Source organism: Boleophthalmus pectinirostris, unplaced genomic scaffold (genome assembly GCF_026225935.1).
Source record: "Boleophthalmus pectinirostris isolate CB_2022bp ecotype Guang Dong unplaced genomic scaffold, ASM2622593v1 HiC_scaffold_12, whole genome shotgun sequence".
In the NCBI taxonomy this organism is placed as follows: domain Eukaryota; kingdom Metazoa; phylum Chordata; class Actinopteri; order Gobiiformes; family Gobiidae; genus Boleophthalmus; species Boleophthalmus pectinirostris.
The window spans coordinates 11,355,954-11,369,871 of NW_026571018.1; the positions used below are offsets into that span (position 1 = coordinate 11,355,954).

The 13,918-nt window shown below is 41.8% G+C and overlaps 4 protein-coding genes and 1 long non-coding RNA gene across 5 annotated transcripts in view; all 5 read left to right on the forward strand.

The window, feature by feature from the left end:
• Positions 1-484: 484 nt before the first annotated feature.
• The window catches only part of LOC110156422 (nucleolar protein dao-5), a 15,078-nt gene continuing 1,644 nt past the window's right edge, over positions 485-13,918 (forward strand). Inside the window, 3 exon segments of the mRNA XM_020920623.2 lie at positions 485-798; positions 3,777-4,500; positions 5,380-5,727. Coding sequence (XP_020776282.2) covers positions 492-798; positions 3,777-4,500; positions 5,380-5,727 — 1,379 coding nt within the window. The 5' untranslated portion in view covers positions 485-491.
• Positions 3,892-5,106, forward strand: LOC129407445 (histone H1-like). The gene has a single exon (XM_055148528.1). The coding sequence runs from the start codon at positions 3,911-3,913 to the stop codon at positions 4,502-4,504; it is 594 nt and encodes a 197-aa protein (XP_055004503.1). The 5' UTR covers positions 3,892-3,910; the 3' UTR covers positions 4,505-5,106.
• On the forward strand, positions 5,844-6,909 carry LOC129407450 (histone H2A-like). Its single transcript, XM_055148535.1, has one exon. It carries the CDS (start codon positions 6,435-6,437, stop codon positions 6,810-6,812), a length of 378 nt encoding a protein of 125 aa, XP_055004510.1. The 5' UTR covers positions 5,844-6,434; the 3' UTR covers positions 6,813-6,909.
• LOC129407452 (histone H2B 1/2-like) lies at positions 7,282-8,046 on the forward strand. The gene has a single exon (XM_055148537.1). It carries the CDS (start codon positions 7,590-7,592, stop codon positions 7,962-7,964), a length of 375 nt encoding a protein of 124 aa, XP_055004512.1. The 5' UTR covers positions 7,282-7,589; the 3' UTR covers positions 7,965-8,046.
• LOC129407456 (uncharacterized) lies at positions 9,985-11,980 on the forward strand. The gene is made up of 4 exons (XR_008631543.1): positions 9,985-10,241; positions 10,473-10,578; positions 10,961-11,109; positions 11,278-11,980. It is a non-coding gene; the product is annotated as an uncharacterized LOC129407456 (long non-coding RNA).

The following is a 13,918-nucleotide window of genomic DNA, read 5'->3' on the forward strand; positions in this document are numbered from 1 at the left end:
CTTAAGGGTGTGAGAAAGGCATGTTTAAATCTATGCTCAAAACAGTTCTGTTTAGCTCTGCATATGACTTAAAGGTTTTCATTTTTCATTTCGCACTCTTCTAATTTAATCTCTCTCTGTCTCTCTTTTTAATTTCATGATTATTTATGTTTTGATTAGTTTTTATTGTAATTTTAATGCATTTCTTATTCTGTAAAATACTTTGAAATACTTTGAGTACGAATTGTGCTATACAAATAAACTTGCCTTGCCTACTTATGAAAAGACATACAAAGGAAGGCTACGACGAGTGTTAATTGTTCTGACACTCTTCCAACAGTGGAAAAAACACACAAGCGACCTTTGGGATGACCAGCACCCATCCCCCATGCTTGCCTATTGGCGAAAGAACGGTCCCTCCTAGTGACTGTCTTCTCTAACGTCCGCAAAAGCCGCATAAAATGAGAGGAGCTAGGTAACTTTCTTTAATCTCCTATAAACGAACAGCAAACATGAGTGGCCGAGGAAAGGGGGGTAAAGGACTCGGAAAAGGCGGCGCCAAGCGTCATCGTAAGGTTCTCCGTGATAATATCCAGGGCATCACTAAACCCGCTATTCGCCGCCTGGCTCGTCGTGGTGGTGTGAAGCGTATCTCCGGTCTCATTTATGAGGAGACTCGCGGAGTGCTCAAGGTTTTCCTGGAGAACGTTATCCGTGACGCTGTTACCTACACCGAGCACGCCAAGAGGAAGACCGTGACCGCCATGGATGTGGTGTATGCTCTGAAGAGACAAGGCCGTACTCTGTACGGCTTTGGAGGTTAAACTGACAGATCTGAACCGAAACACCAACGGCTCTTTTAAGAGCCACCCACATGCGAAAGAACAATTCTCTCATGCCATTTATTTACATTTTAAACGTAATAATTTATTATACTACCAACTGCTAGATTTCAGAAGCCATCAGAGCATTCTGTAGGCCAATTCTGTTTGATACAGATGGGGAACAGCTAAAATTTGTTTTATTTTTTTATGCTATAATACTTCATGGGTCTAGTCATTAACAGAAATTATCAGGCTTTGTAACTTAATAAAAACTTTCTAGCCTTCCATCTGAGAGTATAGAATATGCAAACCAATATAATTTACAGGGAACAAACCACAATTTAAAACTTACAGATGTGTCCTGTAGCCTGGTGTCACTGCAGAATACAGGGGGAGCCAGGTGAACATAACAGAAAAGTCTCTTCTAAACCTCATTCTTCCTCCTCTCTATTGTTTTGGTTGGTGAGGAAATGGGCCATTCCCTAAAGACATGTTTCTTCTGGAATGTCCTCTGGAAGCTCTTCCACCACATTTGGTGTAAAAAGTGTGTAGCATCTCAAAGGACACTCTCTACTCACATAAGACAAACAAACTGCTCATTTCACATAATAGTGCTTTGAACTGCACCTTCTGCAGTTAGTTAAAATAATACAACATAATATTGAAACTGATCTTAATAAATAAATAAATAAATAAAATTGCTCAGTGTGTCAGCTGGGTAGCCACAAGAGCAACCAACCACTTGATATGGTTAAAGGATTTATAATTATGTGTATTAGAACAAAGGTGGCAATTTTATTTTGTACCTACTCCGTTTCTTTCAATCCAACTTAATGTTACTAAATAAACTTTAGACGTCTGCCTGTTAATCATCTACATGACATAACTTAAGAGCTAGATAGTCTTCAACTGTTAGTAAATAAATGAACAATGTGTTTTTATTCTAGGTCTGAATTTGGGTTTGATTTTATATTTCTCATGGTCCATTTGTCAGAGGAAAACAGATTTGAGCTGTTTATATGTGACCTCTCTCTGTTCTTGCCTCTCATAAGCTGTTTTCAGGCTGGTCAGAACCGTGTGGTTCCCGCACCATTTCCACTGGGAACCAAAGTGCTCACTGGTGAACGACCCGCGAGAACCCATGACGCGTCATCGACAGAGGGTGTGGATTTACCACCAAATAAAAACAAGGCCATATGAAAATGGATGTCACAGAGAGGAAAATAACAATCATTGAGCGCATCAACACCAGCGAGCATTTGTACTTACACAAGTCATTCTTTATGTACCACAACATCGATCTGTTGTGGAGAAGACGGCAGCAACGCCGAATACAAAGATGTAATCTTATCAGGCGAACACGGATACATGCAAAATGAACGGTATCTAATAGTTTTTGCAGACTTAAAACTTTTGATTTAATACGTGATAGTTTCAATTGCTCTTTGTTTTTTTTTACCGCGTGTGACCCGGATGAACATGCTGACGTCTTCAGTGTCATCACGGTTCGCTTAAAAAAACAAGTTTTACTTGGTTCCCTATGGGAACCGACTTTTCTTTTCCCGGAACGCTCTGATTTCTGGCGTGAACAAGTCGGTTCAAGATTATTTGAGGGAACCGAAACCAGCACGGTTCTCTGTCGGCCTGAAAACGCCTACAGTGGAGCAGACTGCAGGGTGCAGAACCTAGGGACTCAGACTCAGCCCTAATGCTTCTGTTCAATCACAAATGTAAGTGTTATGTTTAATAATATTATATTTTATGAAGTTTGTGTAGCCACATATATCTGATGTGTAAACATGAACATTTCTCTCTGTTCTCACAGTGGAATCTCCTTCAGACTGAAGCAACAAGGTGTAAAAGTATAAAATACAATATGGACAATTCAAATGAACATTTTACAGCTTTATTCATAATGTGTTACTGTTAATGGCGTTTTGAATAAAATTAATTCATTGATGCATTTTTTATTATTATTTTTTTTAATGAAATGTTTCTTAAACAGCACTGTGGTTGTAATTATAAACATTAACCCATGTATAGAATTCACCCATCAGAGAAGAAAAAGTCAACTCAGAATTGAGTAGGAAAAATAATATTTGGGTTGAAATGATAACCCAAACTGCTGGGTCAAAAAAAAAATCTGAGTTGTAATGGTCCAATACTGACTCAGTGCTGAGTTATTATTTTATACAGGTTAGGTTATTTTTAACCCAGCATTTTTTTTAGTGTGTATATTGTGTAATGTGATGATCAAATTATCAAATAATTTTCTAAACTATTATTTTTGTCTTCACAATCAATATTAAATTGTATTAATAATAGAAGATGTTTAGATTTACTTTAAAAAATAATCTAACCCAGAAATCTGGTATTGGTCAGATTTATATGTAAACATAACCATTAACCTACATTTTTGAACAATTTACTAATAATACTTAAAATTCAAAAAAAAAAAAAAAAACACAAAACAAAACAAAAAAAACAGCAATTCCTGTAATGGACAAGTGTACTGGAGAGGCTAACATTATGTTAATATGATTATTGTGCCTCATGTTAAAAGTACATGAAGAATAACACCAGTGCTGCAGTGCAAACTGAGGGAGGCTCCTTCGTAGTTGTGCTTACTGCAGCCACAAAACTCGGTTAATTACAACTATACGCAGAAGCCACTCTACGAATTTAACTTTTACATTTAATGCTTGACATCTCTAGACTCTATCTAAATACAAAGTATTTCTTTATATATCACAGTTTTGTCCAATTTAAGGCAAAATGTAGGAAAAAGTCGGAGCTGAGAGTCTCGCTCTTCTGGACATGGTCCAGGTTTGAGGGCTTGTAATTTAAAACACAGGATCCTGAGCGTAAGAGGGTGCGTTAAATTAAAAGATGTGATTGTGCACTAAAGCATGATATCAAAGTGTCCAGGGAAAATATGTCACATTTGTGTATTTTTAACTTTAAACTGCGAAGAGAAAACACAGAGCGGAGACACTGGCGCTGAGCAGAGGGCGTTGAGTCTCTACGGTTCTCATGTGCGTTATAACTGTGGTCCGCGCGCGCGCCCGGCCCACAGACTCGGATCTAACCCGATACGAACCCGAACCATGACAGAGACCGCTCCCGTACCGGCCACCCCTCCGGCCAAAGCAAAGGCCCCCAGGAAGAAGGCCGCGGCCAAGAAGAAGGAGGGCCCCAGCCTCCAGAAGCTGATCACCGGCGAGATCGCCGCCTCCAAAGAGCGCAAAGGCGTCTCCGTGGCCGCTCTGAAGAAGGCTCTGGCCGCGAAGGGCGTGGATGTGGCCAAGGCCAACAAGCGCATCAACACCACCCTCAAGAAGCTGGTGACCTCTGGTGCCGTGAGTCAGACCAAGGGCACTGGCGCGTCCGGTTCCTTCAAACTGGCCAAGACCGAGGCCAAGCCCAAGACCGTGAAGAAGAAGGCCGTCGCCAAGCCTAAGAAGCCCGCGGCCAAGAAAGCAGCGAGCCCCAAGAAGAAGGCGGCCGTCAAGAAACCCGCAGCCAAGAAGCCCAAGTCCCCGGCCAAGAAAGCGGCGAAGAAGGCGGCGCCCAAGAAAGCAGCGGCTAAAAAGCCCGCCAAGAGCCCCAAAAAAGCGGCGCCCAAGAAGCCCAAGGCGGTGAAGAAGAGCCCCAAGAAGGCCCCCGCCAAGAAGGCCGCCCCTAAGAAGGCCAAAAAGTAACAGCTGACGCGACCCCCGCAACACAAAGGCTCTTTTAAGAGCCACCACTCTCACTAAAGAGCTTCATCTTTGTCAGAGTCCAATATTGTGCCCGGTGCTTCTGTAGGTGTTTTTACCTCTCCAGACCAGTATTCCTGTAATGACAAATATCTCAAAACACATGCTGCTACACCGCACAAACAGAAGTAGATAAAATAAGTATATTAATGAGTTACCGCATATGTGAGTGTGGAGAGCAGTACATGTACGTTATGCCTATTTATGGTGCACTTTCATACAAAAATATTTTTATACAATTAAAAACGTGTGTGGTTGATATCAGAGAGGACACGCATAATTGATTAAAATATAACAGCGTCCTTAGCGTTTTAAATGGATATCGTGTTATTACAAAAGTACGAGTCGTAACATAAGTTTGTGAGCGGTTGCGGTTACACGCCGCGGTTACACGCCACACAAACACAAACACAAACACACAGTAACAACAGATTGTTACCTGATTTTTGGAGTTATTACTCTGTTTGAGATGCCCTGTTAACAGCAAAGTCATGTGATTCATTCTCGATCATGCTCTTTCTCTCATTACTCACATCAGAGTTTGTGGATTTTGCAAGTCATTTAACTAATCTCAGAAATCTGATTTTGGCGCGCGTGTGTAAACAAAGCCTCTGATAGTATCTTGACAAAGGCTCGTTCTTCACCAGCGTGAACCGTAGACCGGACGGTGTGAACCTCTGAACAAGCGCGCGGGGCAGAGGCGGGGTTAAAGTTTGAACCCAGAGCGCGAGCCCCGCGCAGCCAATCAGCTTCGCCCTGGTTTCTATAAAAAGCAGCTGCCTCCGCCCCGTACCTCATACCGTCTTAGGTTTTCACTGAACGCCTAGAGCAGAGAAAATGGCCAGAACCAAGCAGACCGCGCGTAAATCCACCGGAGGAAAGGCTCCCAGGAAGCAGCTCGCCACCAAGGCTGCCCGTAAGAGCGCCCCGGCCACCGGCGGTGTTAAGAAGCCTCACCGTTACAGGCCCGGCACAGTGGCTCTCAGAGAGATCCGTCGTTATCAGAAATCCACCGAACTGCTGATCCGCAAGCTGCCCTTCCAGCGCCTCGTCAGAGAGATCGCCCAGGACTTCAAGACCGACCTGCGCTTCCAGAGCTCTGCCGTCATGGCTCTGCAGGAGGCCAGCGAGGCCTACCTGGTGGGTCTGTTCGAGGACACCAATCTGTGCGCTATCCACGCCAAGAGGGTCACCATCATGCCCAAGGACATCCAGCTGGCCCGCCGCATCCGCGGAGAGAGGGCTTAAGCCGACCTGTCCCTGACCCCCAACAACACAACGGCTCTTTTAAGAGCCACCTAGACCAAACAAGAGTCACACTTCCCCTCAAACGGAAGTTATTTATCATCAATGTTTTACGTCTTACTCATCTCACATCACACAATGTTTAATATATAATTCTATAATAACGTGTGCGTACAGTCACAGCTCCAGACCAAAGCGTGGAGTTCACTCCACCGCATTTCCACAGTTTATTCTGATTTATGAATACGGATGTGAACATGTAACATGACATCCGTGTCCCCTCGAACGGTCAGACATTAAAATACTTAACAAATATTCTTTGCCGTTAATTCTCAGTGTTTTAAACGGGTTTGTTTCCTCGTAAATAAAGACGGACTGCTGTCAAGGGCCTCCATAAGGGCAGGGTTTGAGGAAAAAGCTTGACTTTATTTTCAAGATAAATGTGATTGTTGTGAAAAGGGTGCGCTCTGGCTTGGAGCTGCGCGCTCAAAGTGTGAGAGAGCGTGTTTTTCTTATTGGAGGATTATCACTCCGACAGACCAATCAGCGATCAGCAGGGTCTTTATAAATCCAGCCGCAACGCTGTACCGGCACAGTTGATTCTTCTCAGACTCAATACGCAGTAAACATGTCTGGACGTGGAAAAGGCGCAGGCAAAGCCAGGGCTAAGGCCAAGAGTCGCTCCTCCAGGGCCGGCCTCCAGTTTCCCGTGGGCCGTGTGCACAGGCTGCTCAGGAAGGGCAACTACGCCGAGCGCGTTGGAGCCGGAGCCCCCGTGTACCTGGCCGCAGTGCTCGAGTACCTGACCGCTGAGATCCTGGAGTTGGCCGGCAATGCCGCCAGGGACAACAAGAAGACCCGTATCATCCCCCGTCACCTGCAGCTCGCCGTACGTAACGACGAGGAGCTGAACAAGTTGCTCGGAGGCGTCACTATCGCCCAGGGTGGTGTGCTGCCCAACATCCAGGCCGTGCTCCTGCCCAAGAAGACCGAGAAGGCCAAGTAAAGAAACCGCCCGACCCCATCACACAACGGCTCTTTTAAGAGCCACCCACTCTCCACAAAGGGCACTATATCCTGTTTTCACTGCAGAATAATACACACTTAACGCCTTATCAGTCTACTCTGTAGTTTCTGACTTAAGAAGTAAAGTTGCTAATTAATTTGGTCGTTTGCAGCTCACGGATAAAGACTTTTAATGAGCTACTGCGTCAAAGTGTTATTGTCGACCAATAAAGTTTAAGTACTGTCTGTATATTACTCAAGCATTTAAAGCGCGAAAAGATGACTTAAAATGCCAATACCCCGTGTGTACCAACAGCAACACGTCACTCTTTCTTTAAAGTAACTCCTTAGATCTCGCTTTATTAAAGGCTTCTACAGTGGAAAAAACGCATAGCACGCTGATAATCTTTTTTTTTTTTTTTTTTCTTTGGACCACGCACCTGACTTGAAGAGTTTTTGGGAGATATTTACTTTACTTTGGGATTGCATGAAAGAGCCTTTAGAGAGCTTTTTAGAGAACAGGTCGCTTTGACTGAGCCATAGATGTACAATATCCGGACATCTAAATCACTTTAAATCAATTCAGGAGGACGTTACATTTAATTCAAGCCATTTAATAAGCCTTCAGCAAGTGGAACAGGAGAACAAAAGAGAGCGGTGTGCGATTCGACCAATCACATCTTAGGATCGGCGCAGCTGCTTTGCATCGAGCGGGTATAAATACCGCTCACAGGGGCACGTCAAGGCATACGTTCGTCTGCACTCAGGAGAACACGTCATGCCTGATCCAGCAAAGACAGCGCCTAAGAAGGGCTCCAAGAAAGCCGTGACCAAGACCGCCGGCAAAGGCGGCAAGAAGAAGAGAAAGACCAGGAAGGAGAGCTACGCCATCTACGTGTACAAGGTGCTCAAGCAGGTACACCCCGACACCGGTATCTCCTCCAAGGCCATGAGCATTATGAATTCCTTCGTCAACGACATTTTCGAGAGGATTGGCAGTGAGGCCTCCCGCCTGGCGCACTACAACAAGCGCTCCACCATCACTTCCAGGGAGATTCAGACCGCCGTGCGCCTCCTGCTGCCCGGAGAGCTGGCCAAACACGCCGTGTCTGAGGGCACCAAGGCTGTCACCAAGTACACCAGCTCCAAGTAAACTGCGCCTGCGCGTTTCACCAAAAACAACGGCCCTTGTCAGGGCCACCCACCACAAATAAAGGGCGCTCTCTAAATATGTACTCTTGTGCAGTTTTACGAAGACATGTAATCAAAATGTTTCAATTTACTTTAGGTCGCATTTTACATGCTTGACGTAGGAAAAGCTCTGAAGCAGTGGTTTCACTAGCGACTGCCAGAACTGTGTGTGTGATTCAAGAAATTCCTTATTTTCACAAATGGTGGCTGTAAATTGGGCTGCAACTAATGGTAGGAACAGGCCTGACTGACACCTACCAGCTACTAGGTTTAAAAAAAAAAAAAAAAGTGGTTATATTTGGCTAAACTGGCTCATCCATATTAATATATTTTAATTGTCTATTCAAAGGAAAATAATGCACACATGGGCTAATCCTTATAAAGCTCCCCCAATTTCTTGAATTGTTCCACTTTTTTTTTCATCCCATGTTTTTTTTTTTTCTTTTTTGTTTTCCAGTCAGCAGCCTACCCCACTGAACCAGCCTGAGAAACCATTTAAAGGCTCAGGAAAATATCTGTGACAAAAAATATTGAACTTTTTCATGATAATCTAATGATTTAGGTTGGACAAGTACCATTATTATTAGCAGTTGTTCATGTTAAATTGTTTTATTGTTAATTTGTTATTACAATGCATAGTATTTGTTAATAAACACATCCATAATACATAATCCTCTGAAAACTCCACAGTAGCAGAATTAAAAGGGGCAAGCACAACCAGGATTTCTGCAATGATGTTGTGCTCTTCATCGGTAAGTGCAGGCATTGGTGTTTTTAAGGATGCCAGACTCACCCAAACGGGCTCTTTTTGGCTTGCTACTCTTAACAACATTTGATAAGTGCTGTTCCAGTGTGTTGGAACTTCATGTATTAGCTTCAAAAGTGGTCTTTCCACTTGACACAGCTTTTCCTTGGCGACAGTGCTGGAACGAAAATAGGTGACATTGTTTTTTTTGTTTTATTTTGGATATCAGTTAGTTAAAAAATCTTGAGATCAAGTGTCAGACCTATCAAATTTAAAGTGTGTGCGATGCAAGGACTATGCCCAATTTTTTTATAGTCTCGCTGTTGCTATCATATTTGCACCAGCATCAGTTAAGTGGTGTGACAAATGGGCCTTTGCAGGAAAGGTTGCAATCAGATGTTGTGTGACCTAAAAAAAAAAAAAAAAAAACATAAATAAATAACAAGTCTTTATGCACTGAATATTTTTTATAAATCTACCTCAGCAATTATCTCTGCTGTGTGGCTCTGGGGAAAGTATTTAACTCCCAGCACAGTGGTGCACATTTTATTTTCAGTATTAACAAAACGGCCAGTCACAGCCAAGTAGGCCTCCATGTTTATTGAAGTTCACATATCAGCTGTAAGGCTGACTGCATTGGTGGAATTTTTTCTTTATGTTCAGGGTTTCTGCTTCATATCTTTTAGATACCATTTCCTTTAGAGCTTGTAAAACAGAAAAAAAAATCTTCAAACAATAATAATAATAATAATAATTCAAACTGTTCATGTTCAGTGCAATTTCTGACATTTACAGTACCTTCCTGGTTGGTATTGCGTATGATGGCTCAAGGGTCTGCAGCATCTCCCTGAATCCCTCGTCCTCAATGATGCTGAAAGGTTGGCAATCTTTTATTATAATATTTACAATGCATAGATTTAGGGCCTCTTTTCTAGAAGCTTGAAGTGAAAAGGAAAGGTGTCTGATTTAGATTATTATTAGCCTCCATAATAATTAGTGACTGATTACAATATACTAATCCACCAGTGTCCATTCCTGGTGTATTTTGTTCTCTTTCAGGGCGAGCTCAATAATGCTGGAGCACTGATGATGTTTCGGGTTGCATAGGCTGTGGAAACAGGAATGGAATACAAATTACCTTATCAGGTGTTATGAGATCAAAATGATCCCACACAGAAGAAAACTTTCTCTTTTTTTTGGAGGGCCCATAGTGACGAACGGCGTCGTAGCAGCAAGTGGCTCGATCTGTGCTGGACTTCCCCAAAAGGGTCTGGCTGCAGACACATGGGGAAAGTGGAGCTCCACTCCAGACCGGAAACACGTGACCTCCAACGAAGATGTCATCTCTACTTTTATGTAGACCTATGGGGCGACGAAACGATTTATTTTGACCGCAATTAAATGTTTATTAAATAAGATTGTTTTTACGTTATGGAATTTGTTCGCACATATAAACACAGAGCAAAACGACCATCTGGAAGACGGAGAAAACATGTGAGTAACACGCTTTAACTTTAGGAAATCATTACTAACACAACTGTAAATGTAAAATACGACCATAACTCTCACAAAACTGTCAAATAAGTTTATTTTTAACTGCGTGAACCTCGGAGATTTGAGCTAAAAGTTTGATTAGTAATCTGCAGCTAACGCGATGAAAAGTCAGCTCAAACTTTCATATTTGGACAGATTTCCATCAAACACTAATCATGTTTTTACTGTTAGGGGTAAAGAAGCCCACGGAGTGATTTAATGAAGCTACGAGGAGAAAACACTGCATTTTCACACACAGTGACTGAGTTAAACTTGTAAACACTTGGCCAGTATAAGTGTAAGTGCGGTAAGATAAAAACACGCATTATTTCATGCATTAAACATAAAAGACACAGTTTTTTATGTTTAATGTATAAAACATTAAACATGTCAAAGCTTATATTTACTTATATTCACGTAACATAAACCTCCAACGTGTGCATTTCATTCTGGGAATACATTATCTGCTTTTAACAATCGGTGCATGTTTGTAAAGTGAAAAGTAAATAATCCTGCCTGGACAGGTCAGATATAAGGTGGACATGAGGCTCATTTAACAGATTTTGCAGACACTGTTGTAGATACTAGATACTAGACACTTGTGTCTGTTCGGTCTGTCACATCTAATATCATAACAGTGAGTCAACTGTTTGAGATTCATGTTCTTTTCTCATCTGCAGCTTCCTGTATGAGAACACAACACACTGCTGGGGCCACAAAACTGGTGGCTGATGAGATGCTCATGATTCATAAAATGGGTCAAATGCAGATGACAAAGAAAAGCAACACTGAGCAGGAGGTGCTGACCCAGACTCCTGCCTCTGTTTAGGTCTGGGACATGTTACATTGAAAACGCCAATAATAATAAGAGCTGCAAATGAATCATGCTCATGTTGAAATCATTATTTAATTTTCTGAAAATACACATTTCTCAAATGTGTGAGATTTAGCTGTTTGGATTTATGTAATAGTTTTCTTAATGTGTGTGTCATTACAGGTTTTCACTCTGCAGACAGAAATTTCAACCAGTCAGACTTAAGGCCCATTCTGCTCTTCCTCCTCCAGAACACGAGAGATACATCAGACTGAATGATCCAAGTACACTGGGTCATGTCTCCACTGTCCATGTCCAGACTCACAGAGGAGGAGGAGGTCCAGACTGCAGACCTGTGGGGCCTCTGGTTGCGTCAGGCCTTCCTCCTGCACATTCTGTTTGCTGCTGTTCCTTATGTGTCCTAATAGTGATGTGTCCATAAAGTTTAGGTTTAACGTCTAATTTCCTCCAGAAGTGAAACAGTAAAATGGTGGTTTCTGTTCGTCTTAGCTGAGGAGCACCTAAACAGCTTTATCACTGAGGAAGTGTCCCATGATAAATGTGTCCTTATATGACCTTAACAAGTGTATAAGACAAAACTAGAGTCATATAAGTTGCTCATAATAAGTTTTTCTGAATGTTTTTCAGTCTGTACTGATGTTTGATTCATGATGAAATGTGCCATTTACTTTCTGTCTCTTTTGAAAGTAACTAATTACATGTACTATAAGAATGTACTGTTGTACTGCAGTTAAGCAGTGGTATTCCACCTGATCATATTTTGGAATTTTTTTTTTCTGCTTCAGCAAAATGGGAAGAACTCTTTGAGAGTACACTGACATACAGCTATGTGTACTCACCTATTAATGCAGTATGTGTTTGTGTTTGTGTGTGTGTCTGTGTGTGTAATGGGTTTAATGTTTGACTATTCACATTATGATAAAGTATTTACAGTATTTACAATCTTTTGATTGTTTAATAAACCATCTTTTCTCAAAGCAGAGATGTCTTTTCTTTATAAAATGACTTAAATACATCCCCGGTATAAATGTAATCCTTTATCAATTTAAAAATACTTTATTAATAATTAATAATCTCATCAGTTTTTGAAACTTTAAGGCAATTTAGTCTATTTTAGATGTATCCCAGAAATATCGCCGTTTTGTTTTGCAAAAGTTAAACATAAGTTATCGTTTTTAGCCATAAGATTTGGATGAGAATTTTTAGAATAACTTGGTCTAAAATTCCAAGTTTGATTACCCGTGCGTCATCTGCGTGGTACGTGTTGTTAGCATTAGCATTAGCACAGTGTCTCGGTTGCTAGGCGATGGGGCGGCTCCGTGGGCTACACCTGTCACATTTCAGCTACGGTGAGGGCTGCAGCCTTCACAGCCTTCGAAAGCTGCCGCCCTGGAATTGGGACACGGCTAATATGGCTAATACGAATAAAAAAAATAAAAAATAAAAGTCTATCGTAGATATGACGTGTATCCGGTGGAGGTCACGTGTTTCCGGTCTGGAGTGGAGCTCCACTTTCCCCATGTGTCTGCAGCCAGACCCCTCTCCAATGTGAAACGGTACGATACAGTCACTGTGTCGGTCACGTGACTTTTCTTAAAGCGATACGATCAATGACACAGCTCGCCTGAGGCATTGCTTTCAGCACATGATGAGTGTATCAGTGCCTTGGCTCGTTTAGACCATCACTAATAGATACATAGGGTTGGAGCATTTTCAACCTTGTTTTTCACTAGCAAGTATACATCTCGTGCAAAAAACTGCTGTCTTGTATTATGTTGTGTTTATTTTGTGTTTTGTAGGATTTTAGGCCTTCCTGGAGGCGGAGCTAGTTCATCAGTAGCGGGACATCCACTCATCTGAAATGTGAGCCATTTCTTCTCGTCATTCACTCACTCACCAGCATTTAACGCATTAAGACGTATCCCACTCTCCTAATTTAACATATTTCATCCCGCTGAGATTAATTGTTTTAGTGCTCTTACAACAGCGCTAGTTTAAGCTGCAACTTCATGGTACCCGCAGAGACAGCGACACTTTCGGGTTGCGCGCGCATCCGCTGTGTTTCTAAGTAAATAATCCGTGTGTTCTCTCTGCCTTTTAATCAAACTGTTATTAACAATTGCGCTTTTTTGTATAAATCTTATTGTGTTTTTAGGGTAACCTTGTTTACCATGTCTGTCCAGGGGTTGCAGATGACTGCAAATTTAGTACATTTGCAGAAATATTGATTAATGTACACTGTGCCTGATAAATAAATCAATAAATACATAAATATATAAAGCTCTCCAGCCTTTATTTCTTGATGTTGATGATTATGGCTTACAGATAATGGACATCCCTATTCAGTGTGTTTGAAAATTCAAATATTGCATGACATCAATTAAAGAATGCTATTTTAAACAGAAATGTCTGGCTTTTAATAAGTATTTTCATTTATATGTACTCAATACTTTGCTCAGCCTCCTTTTGCATAAATTACTGCATTCTGGGGCTGTGGATGGAGGCGATCACCCTGTGGCACTGCTCAGGTGTAACAGAAACTCGGGTTGCTTTGATAGTGGCCTTCAGATCATCTGCTCTGATCTTCCTCTTGACAATATCCCTGAGATTCTTTGTAGGATTCAGGTCAGGCAAGTTTGCAGGACAATCAAGTGTAGCTTACCCTCTGTGGGAAATTATGTGCTGATCATGCTAATTCACCTAATATTATGGACTTTAGAATGACATGGGTGGAAAAACACGTGTGATTATCCATAGGTCTATATAACATGTTATTTCTGGACTGGAGTGTCATAAAGAACAT

Coding starts and splice junctions, on each gene's coding strand:
- LOC129407445 (XM_055148528.1), top strand. CDS start 3,911: ATGACAGAGACCGCTCCCGTACCGGCCACCCCTCCGGCCAAAGCAAAG.
- LOC129407450 (XM_055148535.1), top strand. CDS start 6,435: ATGTCTGGACGTGGAAAAGGCGCAGGCAAAGCCAGGGCTAAGGCCAAG.
- LOC129407452 (XM_055148537.1), top strand. CDS start 7,590: ATGCCTGATCCAGCAAAGACAGCGCCTAAGAAGGGCTCCAAGAAAGCC.